The sequence below is a fragment of the Nelumbo nucifera genome, chromosome 3 (genome assembly GCF_055504915.1).
Source record: "Nelumbo nucifera cultivar China Antique chromosome 3, China Antique-T2T, whole genome shotgun sequence".
In the NCBI taxonomy this organism is placed as follows: Eukaryota; Viridiplantae; Streptophyta; class Magnoliopsida; order Proteales; family Nelumbonaceae; genus Nelumbo; species Nelumbo nucifera.
The window spans coordinates 99,194,715-99,214,779 of record NC_142651.1 but is presented as its reverse complement, the minus strand read 5'-3'; the positions used below and the strand labels follow the sequence as shown (position 1 = coordinate 99,214,779).

At 39.6% G+C, this 20,065-nt stretch overlaps 1 protein-coding gene across 6 annotated transcripts in view; it reads right to left on the bottom strand.

Moving 5' to 3' along the window:
- LOC104588932 (uncharacterized) overlaps nucleotides 1-20,065 on the bottom strand; it is a 74,898-nt gene that overhangs the window by 40,566 nt on the left and 14,267 nt on the right. For 3 of the 6 annotated variants that reach the window (XM_088900648.1, XM_088900646.1, XM_088900649.1), the window contains exons 4-5: nucleotides 4,832-4,935; nucleotides 3,261-3,347 (exon numbers count right to left, since the gene is read on the bottom strand). In XM_088900648.1, coding sequence (XP_088756774.1) covers nucleotides 3,261-3,347; nucleotides 4,832-4,913 — 169 coding nt within the window. In that variant the 5' untranslated portion in view covers nucleotides 4,914-4,935. The remainder of the gene's footprint in view (nucleotides 1-3,260; nucleotides 3,348-4,831; nucleotides 4,936-20,065) is intronic. The other 3 variants (XM_010247063.3, XM_088900650.1, XM_088900647.1) reach the window with 2 other exon arrangements.

Here is a 20,065-nt window from a genome sequence, read left to right as displayed (position 1 = left end):
GGAGTTCAAAGGCAACAGTTTTTTGGGGCTTTATATTTATGTTTAAAGCGGCTGATGTGTAATGTTTCTGTTACATTATGTGTCCCATACTTAAGTGGGGACAAACTAGTCTTTTGTTATTATGGATAGAAACATATAAATACAATCTGGCCGACTAGAGAGTGATCTGAGTTCTCTAGTTCAAACCAGAATTTTCTTCTTCTCTATTCTCCTCTCTTCTTCTTCTACTTCTTCTTCTAGTCTCTCTAATATTTCTTCAACCCTAATTCTAACAGAACTCTAATGCAGGTTAGGTTTATAATATGGTATCAGAGAAATTAAGGGACTTGGTCAACTTACTAACAGACATAAGGTTAAAAGGAAACTTGGGAACATAAAAAACTGAGGATAAAGATAAAGGGTCTATGTTAACATTACCAACACTACAAATGGAAGATGTGGAACCATTAGCAAGGGTACCAGAGTGTGATGTTGGGCACTGAGAAAGGGAGGAAAACACACCTGGAGTTATAGTCATGTGATCAGAGGCTCCAGAGTCAATAATCCAGGGGTTGGGATTGGATGCCAGACAAGCCATACCTGAGTGTGCAAGAGTAGTTGTATTCTGTTGAGATGTGGCCTGAACAAACCTCTCATACACATCACGTGGAACACTCATAATCTCCTTCCCGGGAACATCTATAGATATAGAGGGCATCTGATCAACTGGATGACCCTCCTGTCTAGAACTACCATCACCTCTCACCACACCGCACACTATATCACACTGCACTCAGCACCACTTGTCAATGAATTCTTCACTCTCCACACCAAAACCCTACTACACGACTACCTGAATTCTCACCACACTACTTGGAACTCACTAACCATTCGATCCACAATGAAATCTGCACAAAACCCACCTATCTAATCACCAAACAATCAACCTGAACTTGACACTCCACTGCATCACTCGAACCAGCCCTCTTCTCACCATCGATTAGGGGGGGGCTTCCTACGAATCATTGCAAACACCCACAAACCTGCTGACCGGAGGCATAGAAACCTCCAAGGGAAGAGGACGGCCACTCCTTTTCAGCCCCTTCCCCTATCTTCAACCGATGATGAAGAAAAAAATAAAAAAAAAAAACACTAGGCTGAATGCAAGAAAACCAGAATTCAAAGGGTATTCTCAAACCTATGATATTGACTACATAGAGACCTTCTCTCCTGTTGCTAAAATTGGTTCAATTCATGTTGTGATGCCTCTAGCTGCTATGTATGATTGGCCTATCTTTCAACTTGACATCAAGAATGCTTTCTTACATAGTGATCTACTTGAGGAAGTCTATATGGAGCAACCACCGGGGTTTGTTGCTCAGGGGGAGGATGGTAAGGTGTGCAAACTAAAGAAAACCATTTATGAACTTAAACAGTCTCCTCGTGTGTGGTTTGGTAGGTTCAATGAAGTGGTAAAAAAGTTCAGTATGAAACAATGTCAGGTTGACCACTCAGTCTTCAGTCATGATTCGCATGGAAAGATCTTAGTGGTGGTATATGTACATGATATTGTCATTACCGGGAGTGGTAGATTGGGAATTGATAGGTTGAAGATCTTTCTGTAGGAACACTTTCAAACAAAGGACCTTGATAAACTAAAATACTTCTTGGGGATAGAATTAGCAAGGTCTAAACATGGCATTAATTTATGTCAGAGGAAATATGTTCTTGATTTGTTAGAAGAAACAAGATTATTAGGTGCCAAACCAGTTGAAACACCTATGGAATCAAATACCAAGTTGAGCAATGATATGAGTGAAGAGTTTGAAGATCCTGGAAGGTACAGGCGGTTGGTGGGTAAACTAAACAACCTAACCATTACCCGGCCAGATATTTCATTTGCAGTTAGTGTGGTGAGCCAGTTCATGCAGAAACCTCGGGTTCCACATTGGGATGTAGTTCTAAGGATTGTAAGGTATTTGAAGGGTGCTCCTAGTCATGTCTTGATATATAAGAGTGGAGGAAACCTCGAAATAGAGGGATATACTAATGCTGATTGGGCTGGCTCTATATCTGACAGAAGATCCACTACAGGTTATTGTACTTTCCTTGGGGGTAATCTGGTGACATGGAAAAGTAAGAAACTGACAGTTGTGGCAAGTAGTGCAGAAGCTGAATATAGAGCTATGGCACATACCACTTGTGAATTAGTATGGGATATTCGATTGACACTCCAATGGTGTTTTATTGTGACAACCAAGCTGCAGTCCACATCTCTTCTAATCCGGTGTTTCATGAGAGAACAAAGCATATAAAAGTTGACTGTCACTTTGTGAGAAAGAAGGTACTGAGTGGAGTGATAGATACTACACATGTTAACACAAGAAATCAATGGGCAGACCTGTTCACCAAAGGGTTGAGTCAGGAGAGAGTGGACTACATACGTAACAAGCTGGGACTATATGATATAACTCACCAGTTTGAGGGGGAGTGTTAATGTCGACTGTGTAGGAGTATTTTAGTCTTTATTTTTAAGTTTAAAGCTGCTGATGTGTAATGTTTCTGTTAGATGATGTGTCATACTTAAGTGGGGACAAAGTAGTCTTTTGTTATTATGGATAGAAACATATAAATTCAATCTGGCTGACTGACTAGAGAGTGATCTGAATTCTCTAGTTCGAACCAGAATTTTCTTCTTCTCTATTCTCCTCTCTTCTTCTTCTTCTAGTCTCTCTAATATTTCTTCAACCCTAATTCTAACAGAATTCTAGTGCAGATTAGGTTTATAAAAATATGTAACTTTTTTCTGATGCAATGTCTGTTTCTTTCTGCTGTAATTCTGTTTTAATCCTTTTAAGTGAATGAAATTCTCATTTTGCAGATAAAAAAAAAGTTATTATTCTTCTACATTGGTTTTGGAACTAGAATAATACCATTTTAAATATTCTTATTCTTCTTTTGCTAGTTGATAACTTATAAAACCATAACTGTGCATTAGATCATTTATTAAGTAGGCCGCACTGCCCCAATATGTTATTATTTCAGTTTCTTGACAGGACTATTTGAATCTTAGAAGATGAACCATACAATTCTTACTTATAATATCCAGTATATTGTTTATAATATTTATGACCATATTTATGGATTTGGGGAGGTATATGCCCAACACCCAATATGCATGATAAAATACAACACACGCACCATTTTCCAAAAACATGGTACAGAAACAAGCATGCCCCAAAAAGTCCTATCTACCATCTAAAGAAGAATAATTACTGTACCTTCTTCTTCAAGCAAGTTTGCCTCATCTGCCTCACATAACTCTCTATGAATAGATTGAGCAGCTAATTTATCATGGCTAGCCTCCTCTGTAAAATGTAAGACAATGAAGCAAAAAAAAATTGTCAATAGAAGTAAATCATATACATAACTTTATAGAAGGTAAAATATGAGTTTTTTTATTGGAAACAGTAACTTTCATTAAAAATAGCAAGGTAAAGTATGAGTTTTCAAGTCAACTCTAGGTAATCATAGGGTTACTGCAAGATTTGCAATTATTTTATACATATTTCTTCCAATTTTTAAATATAGCAAGAAGATTTACAACATTACTTCGAGATGTTTTGAAGTCTATTATTAAAAGGTTTCATGAGAATCCCAAGCCCTAACATGCAATTAAACCCATACAACTTAAGATCAAGTGGCTAACATGATTTGTGATGAATCCTTACCATTGGAATACTTGGCTATAACAGGAAAAAGATATATTCCTCTTTCTTCTTTGGCGCTCTCTAATAGCCCTAACCCTAGAATTCAATCTCTTTTATACCCTTATCTGTTATGAACACACCACCCGGCAACGCACGGCGGCACAGCCATAGGCAGCAGCACACACAGCGGGCCGCCTAGCGGCACGCACCGCCCGGCAGCGCCGCATAGCAGGCTGGCAGCACGCGGCACATACCGCCCGACAGGGCGCTGCACGTACACGCCGACACCACACGGCAGCGGCACCATGGCGCGCGACACGCACCGCCAGGCAGCAGTGCGCACTGCACGGCAGCACGCACCGCGCACACGCCGGCGCTGCAAGGCAGCGATATCATGAGTCGCGCGCACGCACTGCGCTGCAGCAGCACTGCGCGCCCGCACACGCGGCAGGGCACCATGAGCCGCGCGCATGCACCCGGTAGCAGCAGCAGGGCGGGGCCCACGCGACAGCTCATAGGGGTGGGCCCATCCTTATCTGAATATGCCAACTCGCCACCACCTTACCTTATCCCTTATCTTTATCTAATCTTATCCTTATCTTATCTTAAGTAAGAGTGAGTTACCATTAGGAGTAGGTAATTAGGAGTTTGAGTTCAAATTGGAGTTTGAGTTTAATTAGGAAATTCCTTCTGTAATCTCCTATTTAAGGAGCTACGAATTGAAATAAAACATTCAGTTTTCCAGCCAAGAAAAGAGTGAGGAGAGTTTGGGTGGTCTCTTGGACAAATCACCCCAAGGGAGAGTTCGGGTGGTCTCTTGGACAAATCACCCACTAGATAGGCAAAATAGGGTCAGTGCGTAAGACCAAAGGCAAGGGAAGATCAGGGGTTCCTGCCGTGGAACGACCCGTGACACGATCCTACGCTCGGGCCCATAACATTATCAGTATTGAAAGACACTTCACCTTTTTACAGTCTTTTTAATTCTCTTATATTTGATTTGTAACTCCTATGTTTTTTCACATACTTTTCTCTTTGAACCTATCCACCCATCAAATAGGTGCATAGTCATTTCCATGTTCTACAGTACAAGGTCATAAGCCATAGTCCTAGAAACATTTATCCAAAACTTTTTACGGTACCTGCTGTAATTTCTGAAAATTTTCCAGTTTCCAAAAGCCTCACCATGGCCGCCATTCTCCCCCTTCCAAATGTACATACCATTGAGTCCAAGACAGCCTATACACTAAGTGTAAAACAAAACATATTAAAGCCCACAATAAAGAACACTGCTGATCATACAAACTAACAAGCTCAAAAACCATATCTATGATTGGAGAACAGAAGCAATAACTACATGATTTCCAAATAATAAGATCACTGGGAATTTAAATCAGATTATCCAGTTAAAAAACAACCAAATGTTTTTTATCAGTAAAGACCAGAGAATTTTATTAAAATCTGATAAAAGAATAGTATGCATATAATAATGTGTCTAGCACTGCTGTGAACAGATAGCCCTAGCTAACCACCCCTCTATATTTACAAAGCCCCATCATGGAGAACCATTATCCAGTTCAACTGATTTCTGATTGCCCCTTGTTATGAAATCTAATGTAAAAGCCATTACCCAATGTTGGTCCCAGCTATTTGGGGTCTTGGAAGGGGTGGACTGGGTACAATCCTAACCTTTGGCATTTTTTTCAAACAAAGTGGCAGCCCTCAGACTCAAACCCGTGTTCCCACACTTGCTACTATGCAAAACAAAAAAGAAGAACAAACAGCCAATTCACAACATCTGGAGGAGAGGGTTTTAGGGTCTTTAGCTACTTGTCTAGGGTGCTCTACTACTTATTGGCCTTTGACCTACTTAGGTTTTCCCCTAGGTGCTGATCCTAAGGAGAGAACATTTTGGTATCCAATTTTGGAGAAGAATATAAAAAGATTGGTTGCAGGGAAAAAGAATTATATCTCTTTGGGAGGCAAAATTACTCTGATTTGAGCCACTCTTGCTAGTCTACTTCCTATCCATTTTTAGAATCCCTCCTAGGGAAGCAAATAAGCTAGAGAAAGCAATGAGGGATTTTCTGTGTGAGCCGGAGGGACGTAATAAAGACCATTTAATAGGGAAATAGTGTGTAAGACTAAGGATAAGGGTGGTCAGGGAATGTGGTTCAAAAGAATGCAGCTTTGTTAGGTAAGTGGTTGTGGAGATGGCCGTTACAAAGGGAGAGATTGTGGCATGAGGTGGTGGCAAGTATTCATGGCCATTTGGAGAATGGTTAGGATGCTAGTGGTTCTCCTCGGGCCACTTTAGCAACTCCTTTGAAGGCAAGCCATGGCTTGCTTCCTCAATTTCTCAAGTTTGTCAGGTATGATGTGTGTTCTGAGAACTCTGTTTGTTTTTGGGAGGATGTGTGGGTTGGCAATTCTACTCTTAAGGATCTCTTCCCCTCTTTGTATTCTATTTCCTTGTATAAATAAGAGGTGGTCTCGAAGTTCCTCTCTCCTCATGTTACTAGGGAATTGGAACTTCAGTTTTCGTAAAGTGTTAAGAGAGGAGGAGTTTACTGCTGACTAGGCTTTTGAATTCTCTTGGTAATGTCTGTTTGGATCCCCTTTCTCTAAATCGACAGGTTTGTTTCCTCATCCAAAGGGCTCCTTTTCGTGTGTTTGCTTCTTCAAGTCTCTTTGTCAGTCCCCTAATCCTCAAGTGTTCCCTTTCAGGGAAGTTTGGTGTAGGTCTGTCCCTCCCCTGAAAGTTAATGCATTTTGCTGGGAAGTGTTCTATTGGAATGTAAACACCTTGGAGAATTTCCAAAATAAAAGACCCTTTCTATGTTTATCCCCATACTGGTGTATTCTTTGCAAATCTAATGGGGAGGATCGTTATCACTCCTATTGCTACAGAATTATGGGATTGGCTCTCTTTGTTCAGGTGCAAGTGGAATCAACCTTCAAAGATACGTTTGTTATTTGACCTGTCCACCTTTGTGTGGGCTAAAAGGAGAGAAAGGATAATGTGGAGGTGTACAAGAACAGCACTGATTTGGTCCATTTGGGAAGAGAGAAATGCAAGAATTTTTCAAGAAGAGGGAAATATGTAAGAACTAAAGGAATGTGGGTTGACTCAGGTAATACATTGGTTAAAAACTCTGTTTTCATCAATTTTCCATTGATGATATCTGGAGAAACTGGGTTGAGGTGGCCAATAGCAGCTCCAAGAAGGATAGGGTTAATCTTTTTTGGACATCACTTCCGGAAGATTACTTGAAGCTGCATTTTGATGGAAGTAGTCAAGGCAACCCATGCCCCTTCAGGAAGGAGGGGTAGTGAGAGACAAGGATGGAAACATTGTAGCACTTTTCTATGGACCAGTAGGGGAAGGAGATTCTAATAGGGTTTAATTGCTTGCTCCACTACAAGGAATCTAAATTGCAAATCAGCTTGGGTTGGAAAACATAATAATTGAAGGAGATTGTAAGGCGGTGGCAGGACGGCTGCAAGATCCGGACTCTATCATATGGTGCTTTAGGAATGAAATTAAGAAATTCAAATGGTATACAAGAAATATGTAGAGAAAATGGTTCACCAGCTTGTGGTCCCCACCTGCTCATATGTTTTTCTTGTCTATAGTGCTGTTAGAAGACTGTTAGAATCTTTTTTTTTTTTGTTATTTCTAGTGACAGGCATTCCTATCATTGTACACTTGATGTTGAAAACCTTATATTTTAAACATCATTTGGGGTGGCAGACTAAGCAAGCCGAACCCTGACATTCTTTTCTGTTCTCTCTTCCTCTTCTTCTCTTCCTCTCTCTTCTCATCCTCTTCTCTTCTTTCCCCTTTCTCCTCTTCATTTTCTGGTTTATTTTTCTTACTAGACAGGTCTGAACCTTCTTGGTTTCAGACAACTAAATATGAACTGAAGATTACAATGGGTTGGGAGATCAGCAAATGCTATGGATGATTTTTTAGCCAAACAAGGGACAAATAGAGATTATGCTGTACTGGACTCAATTGTAATCTGAGTCTTTTTTAGTTTGTATTGACCTATGTAATGAGAGAGATCACAACTCCGGCCTCTCCAAGGGTTGCTTGTACTGGTTTTAATCTCTTTGATGGGAGCAGCCAAGGTAACCCTGAGCCCTCAGGTATAGAGGGCCTGGGGGTGCGCTGAGGAATAAGGACAGAAACATTATTTCCTTCTTCTTAGGACCAGTGGGAGTGGGAGATTCTACAAGGGCAGAAGTACTAGCTGCTGTACAAGGGATCCAAATTGCCAACCAGCTTGGGGTGGAACATCTGCTGGTAGAGGGGGATTCTCAGGTGGTAATAGGCTGACTCTCTAACCCTGATGCTTTCATTTGGGAATACAGAGACCTCCTCAAAAAAGTGAAGTGGCTAACCAATAATACGAGAGTGGATGTTAAATGGGTGAGCAGGTCGGCAAATACTATGGCTGATTCTTTGGCCAAACTTGGGGTTTCCAGGGAAGATCTTTTTTGTGCTACCCTGTAACTTGTTCTAGAGTATAGGAAATCTGTATTTGACTAGTATGGAGAGGTCGCATCTCGTGCCTCTCCCTAGGAAGCTTGTACTTTCTTATCCTTTGTGATTAATAAAATTCTTTCAATTATCAAGATAATAATAAACGAGCCATTTATCAAAAAAGTTCATAAAAAAGAAAAATAAGGAAAGAAAACAGAATTAGCAGAAAGATACAAATGGCAAGATGATCATACAAAAATGACAGAAAACTAGGATGAAATTCAATGATAATGTAACAAACAACCCTCTCATTCACAATTAGTTCCTTAATGCTGCAAAATGCATCATGATGTTGACATAATGCCAGAAGCTTAAAACTGAAAAACTCTTTTTTTACTTATTTTTCTGCCTGCACCAAAACCAAAGGTTCATAAATAATGCCAAAGCCCATCCACAGTTTCATTCTTCATGTGGATGGTGATGACTGATGATGGATAAGCTTCTAGGTCAACCTGCTCTTTGATGCAGAAGCAAAGTTGTCAGATATAGAATTTTTTAAACTTTTTATGTAACTTTGCATTTTCAAACAGAAGGGGTACTTTGGATTTTATTGGGTCCAGCCTAGGAGTTTGATTTGTCAAATCATTTTTTAGCTGCAATTAGAATTTCATAGTCATTGCATAAGTAGTTTCAGAGTTACTCTGTTTTCTTATAGTCGAAGTATGATAGCAGCAATTCTATAAATTTTGTTTTTCTTAGTTTTAGTAGGATTAACAACCCCTGTAGTGTTTATACATGTTACAAGTGCAAAAAAAACATGAAGAAATAAATGAATTGCACTTATTTTATCTTAACAGTCAATTCGAATAAGAGCGTAATGGCTAGAATTAATGTTGAAGAAAAGGATTTGAGGCCTATGGCAGAGGTTTTGGGGTGTGAGAAAGGGGAGTGGCCCTTAAGATACATAGGGTTACCTTTAAGTAACAACCTTAGATCTGTTATCTTTTGGAATCCAGTGGTGGATAGAATAGAGAAAAAACTGTGTGGAAAAGAACTATATTTCACTAGGCGTGCCGCATGAGAATTACTTTGTGTAGTGAGAATGAGCCCTAGTGTTCTTTATTTCTTTTAAGTAGAGTTTAAAAGTTATGTTTCTTAGTTATGGACCTTATGAGCCTTCTTTTATTTCTTTAGTGCTGGCCACCCCATTAAGGGCATCCAAGTAGTTGTACTTAAACTTAGAATTATTAATAAAAGTAATGAAAGGGGGCTAGAGAGAGAGGTTCGAGTTCCTTTCTCTCTTCCCTTCTTTTTTTCTTCCACAACCTATTGCTGAAACTTCTTTTCTTCTTCTTTCTCTTTCTCTCTTTTCTTCTTTTCTTGCATTATCTGAATTACTGTAGGTGTAATTTTCAACTTGGTATCAGAGCGGGTTCTCACTTTCAACTTTTTTCTCCTTTCTTTGCATATACATAATGTGTATGGAGAACTAATCGGTTGATCAATCAGTTACTTATGCAGCCCAGTTAGGAAGGTTTTTGAAGAGTTTTGTGGAGGTTTTTCATCCTTAGTTGAAAACCAGGGCAGGTTCTAGGAGATTTTTCCCAAAAACCCTAGATTACTAGAGAAACCTTGTCACGGGTCATAGAGATAGTTTGAACCAAGCACTTGGGGATCAGATGTAAGTCTTTTCATTTCTATTAGGGGCAGTTTTGGTTGGATTGAATTCTGGAACCTCTGGAAGGGGCGGTTGAAGTTTCTCTCTTTCTTCCCATCCTACAGGACCTTGTGAAACCCTAATTTTGGGGAGTTGAGAGGTTGTTCTTTGCTTAAAACAGTAAATCTAGCTTAGTAAAGCCCTAATTTTATTTTTGTTTGCATCAGTTTACTCAATAGAGCAAATTGGAGGAGAGACCAAATATTCCACATTTCCAGGTTTGGACATGAAGGGTCAATAGAGAATATTTTTGGGGTTGTGACTACTATGAAGCTAGATGGGTCCAATTTTTTAGCTTGGTCTCAATCTATTAAGATACATCATGTATGTAAAGGAAAATGGGGTTATATTACCGGGAGCAAGAAGAAACCGGAGTAGGATGATCCTACCTATGAATGGTGGATGCAGGAAAACTACACAATAGTGGGTTGATTAGTGAATTTTATGCAACTACACATTAGTCAGCATTACCTGTGGATGGAAACAGCAAAAGAAATGTGGGATAGTGTCACAGAGACCTATTCCCAAAAGCTTAATGTTGCTTGCGCATACAAATTGAAGCACGATGTGAATAATCTTAGACAGGGGGCCAAGCCCTTAGCAGTCTACTTCTCTATGCTGAAATTTCTTTGGCAAGAAATTGATCTGATGGAGACTGTTGTTTGGGGTTGCACAAAGGATGTAGAAATATATAGGAGGTTGGTGGAGAGAAATTGGGTCCTTGAGTTCTTCACCAGACTCAACTCAGATTATGATATTGTGAGGCAGAATGTTTTAGCAAAGGATGAGGTGACTTTGTCTCAGGCATATGCTATGGTGAGCAGTGAGGAGCAGAAGACAGGTTCAGTTTGTTGAGCCGCAGGTTGATCACTATGCTAATGCGAGGATGAAGCCAAAGGTTAGCACTGGAAAGAAAGATATTATTGTGAATACTGCAAGCCAAAGGTTAGCACTTGGAAGCTGCATCCAGAACTCGTTCCTACCAGATTCAAGAAAGAAAATGGTGGGAAAAGAGTTGAAACTAGAAAAGGTGAAAATGCAAATGTAGCCACCTCTTCACAAGGTGAACAATGATAGAGTGAAGAGAAGTCAGTGGGAGAACAGCTTGCGGCCGCCAGAGCTAAATATGAGAAGTATGGCTGAATCATCAGTCACTTGGAGTCCACTGCTATAGCTCCTTCAAAGATTGTTCCTTCCTCTACATATGCTCACTTAGGTATTCGAGCCACTACACATCATGCTTCTGTCTCAAGTACTCATAAAACCCCTTGGAAAATTGATTACAGTGCTTCTGACCATATGATCAGTGTTTCACAGTTATTCATCTCTTACCAACTTCTTTTTGGCCAGGATAAGATATCCCTTGTTGATGGCTCCCTAGCCCCTATAACGGGAAAGGGAGACATTAAGACCTCTAATGCCCTGACTTTATCATTTGTTCTTCATGTATCTAAACTTAATACCAATTTGCTTTCAGTTAGTAATTTGACTAAATACCCGAATTGTAGTGTGACCTTTTTTCCTTCATACTGTGTTTTTTAGGACATGGAATCTCAGAAGGTGATTAGGAGTGGCCATGAGGTAAATGGGATATATATGTTAGACATGCCTGAGCAGAGCCAAGTAGAACCTAAGAGAACTGCATTTGTTTCAAAGTCCACTAGTTGTATTATGTTATGTCATAGTCGTTTGGGTCATTTGTCCTTTTCTTCATTGAGCTAGTTGTTTCCAAAGTTATTTAAAGGAATTAATCTATCGAGTCTCCATTGTGAGTTCTCAAAGCAATGTAAGAGCACTTATCCTTCAAGTAATAAAAGATCAACTATTCCTTTTAAAATTGTTCACTCTGATGTGTGGGGGCCTTACCATTTACCGTTATGGGTGGTTATAAATATTTCATCATGTTTATTGATGATTTTTCACGATATACTTGGATTTACTTTATGTGCTCTTGGGCTGAACTGCCTAAACTTGTGCAACAATTCCATGAACTGTTGGTACTTTCTGTTGGGAAGTTTACCAAAAGTCGGGCTGAACTGCCCTTCCTTTTTTTGTGAAAGAAGTATGGCGTGTTCCTATCCCCCCAAAAGTCAATGCTTTTTGTTGGGAAGTTTACCATGGCTGCACCAATATTTGTGATTTGTTTCAAAGGAAAAGACCAAATTGTTTCTTGTCCCCTAACTGGTGCTTTTTGTGTAAGTTGAACAGTGAGATTGCTTACATCTCTTAATCTCCACAGCAGTGGTGGAGAAGTTTCAGAGGTCAATGGGGGTCTCAAAGGGTTCAGCTGAACAAACGGCTACAACCCTAGCTTGGAGACCAATTAGAAAGGAACTTTCTACAAAGCCAGATCGGCCAAATCCAAAATTTAACAGAGAAGACAAAGAAGAGTCAGATGCAAACAGCAACTAGGATGATTTGCAGTTTAAAGGGGTGAAGAAGTCAACCAACCATCGAGTATAGGGAGTCAAGATTTGACTAAGAATTGCAGGAAGATGGGGAATGACGAGTTAGGCATGGAAATATTGTTCGCTGAAGGTTCTTCAAACAAAGCGATCCTGTTGAATGGTGTTATGCAGGAGAGAAGAGAGGAAGAAAGAAGAGAGAGAGAAGACGAGGGAAGAAAGATTTGAGAGCAAAAAGATTGCTGGTGGCGCTAGCTTTTTAGTATATATACTAGGGCGACAGCAACTAAACAGTAAAAGAGGAGAATTACAATAGTACCCCTGCGGTACTATACTTAGAAAAATAACAGCTTTTAACACTCCCCCTCAAGTTGGGACATAAATGTCAATCATGCCCAACTTGTCACATAAATCATGATGTCGTGAGTGGTGTAGCCCTTTTGTAAAGATGTCTGCAAGTTGATCTTCAAATCATAGTTTTCAAGGTGTCTAGGCGATTTTGGGCAACACTGGGGTGCCTAGGCAATAAAAATTTTATAATATGAAAAATTGACTTTTGGCTAGTTTCCTAGTTTTATATACCATTCAGCATGTATGTTAATTGAAAAATAGCAATTCTCTATATTAAGAACATTAAATTTCCCCTAAAAATGTGGCAAATCATCACATCTAGATAAAAATCTTTTGCATATATTAATTTCATTATTTTCAAAAATAATACTATTATAATAAGTATTTAATAGAGCAAATTCATATTAATTAGCAGCAAAAGAAGGTTATTAACTTTATATGATAAATATTTAATATGGAAAGTAAAATAGAAAAAAAAAAACAAGGATGGAGTTTCTGTTTTATTTAATTAGAGAGAGAATATAAAAAAAAGAACTTTATTATTCTATTGTTTCTTTCCCCTTTCTTTTCTTTTCTTTCTTTCTTTTTCTCTTCTCAAAATCCTTTGATCTTTTAAATTTCAAGTAAAACATTAAAATAAAATATAATTGATATATATAGCATATAATAAACTGTATTAACAGATACATTAATAAGATACAGCAATATAAATGATATTATAAAAGGCGCCTGCCTTGTCATTTTTGTCGCCTAGGCGGGCACTTAGTTGCCTAGAAAGGCGCCTAGTTGCTAAAAGTCAAGGTGTTTGGGTGAGTCACCCAGCCAAGGGCACCTAGTCGCCTAGGTGATGCCTTGACAACTATGCTTCAAAGATAACATAAGGAGTACACACTTCCCCTGTGACGACCTTTTCTCCAATAAAGTGTTTGTCGACTTTGATGTGTTTAGTTCTATCATGTCCACTGGAAAACCTAACTCACTCAACCCGATATTCAACTTCAGCACTAGATCTAGTACCACATTTTGCTTTTTGCTTCCCCAGGTAACTAGGTAACTAGGTTTTTGCTTCCCCAGGTAACTAGGTTTCTTCCCCACATTTTGCTTCAACTTTCAAATGCCTGTGCTTTTAAAACAACAAGCCTGCACCTGGGAACTTCCTAAGATATCTGAGAACTCTTTCTGTTGCTTCAAGATGAGTGGTCTTAGGAGCATGCATGAACTGGCTAGGAATACCCACTACATAAGCAATGTCGGGACGAGTCATAGAAAGATATAACAATCTTCCTACAAGTCTCTGAAACCGTTTCACATCCTTGATAGATTCACCTTGGCAGTCACCTAATTTGTGGCTAGGATCAATAGGGGAATCAACTGGCTTCACTCCCAATTTTCCTATATCCTAGAGTAGATCTAGGACATACTTTCTTTGGAAAATGAAGATACCCTTTTGTGAGCGGGCCACTTCAATTCCAAGGAAGTACCTTAGAGGACCTAGATCCTTTACTTCAAACTGGGTAGCAAGAAAAATCTTCAACTTTTGAATTCCATCCTTCCAATCGCCAGTGATAATTATATCATCAACATAAACTATCAGTGCTGCAATTTTTCCTTCCCCTCTTTTCACAAATAATGTGTGATCAAATTGGCATTGCTTGTATCCTTTCTGCTGAACCGCTCTGCATGGAACCAACTAAACCAGGATCTCAACAATTGTTTCAGCCCATATAATGATTTCTTTTTTTTTGATAAATAACTATGCTACAAGATTTTGAAGAAATCATTTATCAAAAAAATGATTTCTTTAACCTTCGCACTTTTTGTTCATTACCTTGAGCCCGAAAACTAGTGGGTTGTACCATGTATACTTCCTCTTCAAAGTCACCATTCAGGAAGGCATTCTTGATGTCGAGTTTATGCAAATCCCAATCAAGATTAGCAGCAAGGGAGAAAATGACTCTAATGGAGTTCATCTTGGAAACGGGTGCAAAAGTTTCTACATAATCAACTCCATACACTTGTGTAAACCCCTTTGCCACAAAACGAGCTTTATACCACTCCACCGTGCCATCAGCCCTATGTTTAACTGTGAAAACCCATTTACATCCAACTAGATCCTTTCCCTTAGGAAGATTTACTAGTTCCCATGTGCCATTTTTATGTAGAGAATTAATTTCTTCATTCATAGCATCTATCCATTCAAGCACCGAAAGAGCTTCTGCCATATTCTTAGGGATATGAACACTGTCAATGGAAGTGAGAGGCCCGAAAAGATGGTGAAATATTTTCATAGGAAACAAAGTGGGAAATGGGGTGTTTAGTGGTGCAAAGATCTAACACCTTTCCGGTGAGCAATAGGAAGGTCAAGGTCATTAGCAACAGAAGTATCAATAGCAATGGGGTCAAGAACATCGATAGGAACCAAGTTACCTAAATGGGTATGATCCGCCCCCAGAGAGTTTGATGGCATTGGTGGTACAGCTTCTAGGTTCTTCACAACTCTTGAACATGGTTGGCCTTTGTGACGACGAAAGAAGACACGAAAGGGAGGAGGATTAAGAAGAGGAGGGAGTTGAACCAATTTCTCCTCATTCCTACACTCCCCCCGAAAAGAAACAAGGAAAAAAGGCTCACTCTCAAAGAAAGAGGCATCCATGGAAACATAAAACTTCCGAGAAATATGATCAAAACAACGATATCCCTTCTGAGTGAAAGAATACCCCAAGAAGATGCAAGGAATAGCACGAGGGTCTAATTTTCCATGAGTGGGTGACAAATTTTGAACAAAACAACAACAACCAAACACATGAGGAGGAATAGAAAGAAGGAAAGCCTTAGGAAAAAGAAGCTGATGTGGGGCTTTGCACTCTAACCAACGAGAGGGCATACGGTTGATGAGAAGGTAGCACAAAGGACAGCCTCAAGCCAAAAACATTTCGGGACATTCAATTGAACTAGTAAACTCTGGGCCACTTCAAGAAGGTGTCTTTTCTTTCTTTCAGCAACACCATTTTGTTGTGGTGTTTGGGCACAAGAGCTATGGTAAAGTGAACCACGTGAAGCAAAAAATTTCGTGAGATCACTATGAAAGTATTCTTTGACATTATCTAATTGAAAGATTTGGATTTCAGTTTGAAATTGGGTGAAGATCATCCGCTAAAAATCGTGGATAATTTTTGGTACTTTCCCTGGTCCGCATGGTATATACCCATGTATATCTGGAGTAATCATCGATAATGGTAATAAAATACTTGTAACCACTCTTAGATGGTAAAGTAACAGGGCCCCAAATATCAGAATAAACAATGTGGAAAGGAAATTCAGATTTATTATTCTTTGAAGAAAAATGAGGTCTACACTGCTTACTCAATTGACAAGTTTGACAAGAAAATTCTGAAACTGACACCGACTTAAATAACTCTAGAAACACCACTTTTAAAGATCAAAAGATTAATGACCAAGACGACAATGCCATAAAGAAACTTGACTCTTACAAGACTGACTCTTAAACTCTATGACTTAAAGACCAGCCTCTCTAGCATGTAAATGCCCATCCACCATACATCCTCTACCAATCGTCTTCCCCAAGACCAGATTCTGGATCACACAGTAAGAAGGGAAAAAGGTCATTGAGCAGTTTAAGGAATTAGTAATACTACTAGTAGAGAACAAATTAATGGGAAATTTCAGGACAGGTAAAACATCAAACAGGGTAAGGCCAAAAGGAAGAGAAATGGTTCATTGACCAACTATGGTAGTGTATGATCCATCAGCTAGTCTCACATTGTCTCTTCCAGAAAAGAGGTTATAGGTTTGAAAGTAAGAAGGCGTACCAGTCATGTGTTTAGACGTTCTAGAATCAATGATCCAAAGAGTGTTAGGGGTATGAGATGCTACATGGAAAGTTGTGGCAGAGTTACCAGATGTAAACACAAATGAAGTTGAGGGAGGAGCATCCATCTGACGAATTGCTCTACCATAGAGCTCTAAATGGTCACGAAAGGAATTAATAATATCTTCCCTTGGGTCAGATCCAGAGGCATGAGTCTGAGTCACAGTAGTAATGGGAGCTGATTCTCCTAAGAAGCCATGTTTTCCATAGTGTTCTTTCTTGTACTTTGTTGTCCTGACTTTTTATTCAGATCTGAACCTTGCTTCTTATTCAAATCTTGAGCCCATTTCGGTTTCTCATGAAGATCCCTAGCATGTATCTCGGGTGTGTCGGGGTTTCTGGTAATGAGTACACCACAGTTTGTCTTTGTCATCTGCCTTTTTCTGAGTCCCCCCCCTCTTAAAGGTATTTCCCCATGTAATCACACTCCCTTTCGCTGCCAACCCAATTGCATCCCCTCCAGAATTGTTCATCAAATTCCTTATACTTTCTTCTGATTGTTCAAGAGCATAAACTTCCTAGACGGAGGGAAGATCCTTGCTACCTAGGATCTAAACTTTAATAGATTCATATGCAGGATTCAAGCCATGTAGGAAAGTAAACACTCTTTGCTGAGAAACAAGTTTCTTGTATAATTTTGCATCTTCATCACACTTCCAGTCCACACTCTGATAATGATCTAACTCCTTCCAGACAGAGGTCAAGTCTGAATAATACACAGAAAGGCACCTCTCCCCCTGTTTACAAGTGGACGATTCTACCTGTAACTGATAAATTTTTGCATAGTGATGCAACTCAGCATAGGTTGATTTTGCTTGTTCACCGATTTCATTTGCCATTTCAGTCCACATAAAATTCCTTCTTATTTGAGGTTGCATAGACACTAAAAGCCAGGACATGACCATGCTGTTTTCCTGGTTCCATGTGTCATATTCAGCACTCTCAGAATTGGGTTCTTTGATTCTCCCATTTATACAACCTATCTTTCCCCTTGCAGTAATGTACAATTTGATCCCTCTTGACCATTCTAAATAATTTAAACCGTCAAGAGGAATAACAGCCATGGGAAAAGATAGGTCCACACCCCCATTCATTCCATTCTGCATTGAAGAAACACCGGACGTAGCAGAATCTTCACCGCTTATGGTTAGAGATTCAAAAAACTGTTAAAGTGGGCACAAAAACCTTTTAAAAAAAAGGCTAACACCAAGGGAGAAAGGAAGCCCTCTTTTTTCTTCAGAAACACAACCCCTTTTGATACCACCAGGTGCTGTCACCCCTTTTTTGATAAACACATGTGCTGTAACAGCACTAACAGGCCCTTTTTTGATAAACACAGGTGCTGTTACAGGGCGTACAGGTCATTTCTTAGCCTACACATCAAACATAGATGTTATAGCAAGTACAGATCACTCTAACCTTCAGGTTCAGCATAAAAGCTGCTATTGCAGCACACAAAAGGTCTTCACCGACCTACAGATTTTACAGGGATCAGTCGACCCCACAAATAAGGAAAGACATAGATGCTGGTCACCTCACATCCAACCAGCAGACCTAGTACAGGTTCTGCCTTGGTGCACGACCAGAAAAAAAGAGGGAAGGAGAGAGATTACTTTAGGCATGAGGAGAAGACTTGATCTTCAATCACTCGAACAGTAGATGATGGCGACAGATCTGGAAGTCTGGTGCGAAGGGAACAGTTCACTCGATCTCTCCTTTTCAGATCTGATAGTCCCACTCTGATATCATGTTATGCAGGAGAGAAGAAGAGAGAGAAGAAAGAAGAAAGATTTGAGAGCAAAAAGATTTCTGGCGGCGCCAGCTTTTTAGTATATATTCTAGGGCGACAGTAACTAAAAAATAAAAGAGGAGAATTACAATAGTACCTCTGCAGTACTATACTTAGAGAAATAACAGCTTTTAACAAAGGGGTCTGGGTCGGGTAAGTCTCCTACTAATTGCAGAGTGACTTTGCCGGTGGCCAAGGGAGAGGGTTTAGGTAATCTTACATCAAAGCAAAGGGCAGATTATATCATTAAAGGGCTAGGTTGTAACCTGACACAGAGCACAGGAGACAGCACCCCCTTCCCCAAGAAGCTGCGCAGCCTTCATCCTCACAGAACTCTGACCATACCAAGTTTTGCTCCTTTTGGTCCCTTGAAACCCTTTGCTAATACTGAAGTTTGTGGCTTCAAAAAAAAATACTCAAGTTTGTGCGTCCTCCCCTGTTTTTACAGAACCAACCACAAATCAAAAGCCAGTGGATGCTGAAAATATCTTTGCCACAGCCTAGAAGTACAATGGAATCAAAGGAAACGAGGGAGATAGGGGTGAGAGAGAAAGTTACAGTGTTGGGTACAAAGAAGCTGACTTTACTAGAGCCAAGAGAAAAAGAGAAGGTAGTGTTTGCAGAACCAGGTTCAGTCAGAAGCCAGTGGATGCTGAAAATCTCTGCCACAAAGCTTGGAGGTGATTTGGAATCAAAGGAAATGGCGGAGATAGGGGTGAAAGAGAAAGTTCTGAAGTTGGATACAGAGAATTTGACTTCAGTGGAGCCAAAAGAAAAAGAAAAGGAAGGGGAAGAGATAGGACAGCAAGAAAACAAGACTTCTTACTCTAGTTTTGAAGAGGGAAAAAGGGAAGTTAGAAAGATATCGAAGAAAATAAGGGATATGCCTAAGAGGAAAAAGAAGAGAGACATTACCGAAGCCCTTCGGTGTGAAGGTGTACACAAGGAAGGAAAAAGGCAGCAAAAGGAAGAAGAGTGAAGTGAAAATTTTATTTAGTGAGATAGACTATGATAGGGAAAAGAGCAAAAGGAAGGGTAGAAGAGGGGAAGGTTGTTAGTTATGACTCTAAAGTGTGGGTTCATTGTTGATGCAGATATGAAGATTTTATAAGCTGGAATGTGAGGGGTTTAGGGAGTGCAAAGAAGAGATGACTAATTAGAGAAGCCCTTGGGAAGGAAAAACTGGATGTGGTGTTACTGCAAGAAACAAAACTTCAAGAGATAGATAGGAGATGGATCAAGAGCATTTGGGGTTAGGGCTGTGCATTCAGTTTGCTCGGTTAAAAACTGAACCGAACAAACCGAATTTTATAAAACTGATATACTATATTCCAAAACTGAACCGAAACCGAACTTCACCTAAACCGATCAAACCGAACCGAATTTTTTTTCGGTTATTTCGGTTGACTCGGTTAGAACCGAATTTTTGCCATTATTTGATTATTTCTTCCTAGATTGTACATTTGTACTCTACTGAATCACAAACAGTCAAGTCTGGAAAATGGTCAACTCGAATAGAAAGCTTTAAGGCAACCCATACTCTTCTAAGTTCTAACGATGAAATAACCATGGCCAATTGAAGGGATTTATAGCAAGAAAAAATGGAAGAAATTGGGTCCCAATAAGGTGAGAAGATGAAATAGCCTCAAGGGTTCTAACTGCTTAGTGTTTATTTTCTTAATGAAGAATAAAAGCTGAGAAGTTCCCTAACCTTGTCTTCACGCTCTGAACTGGTC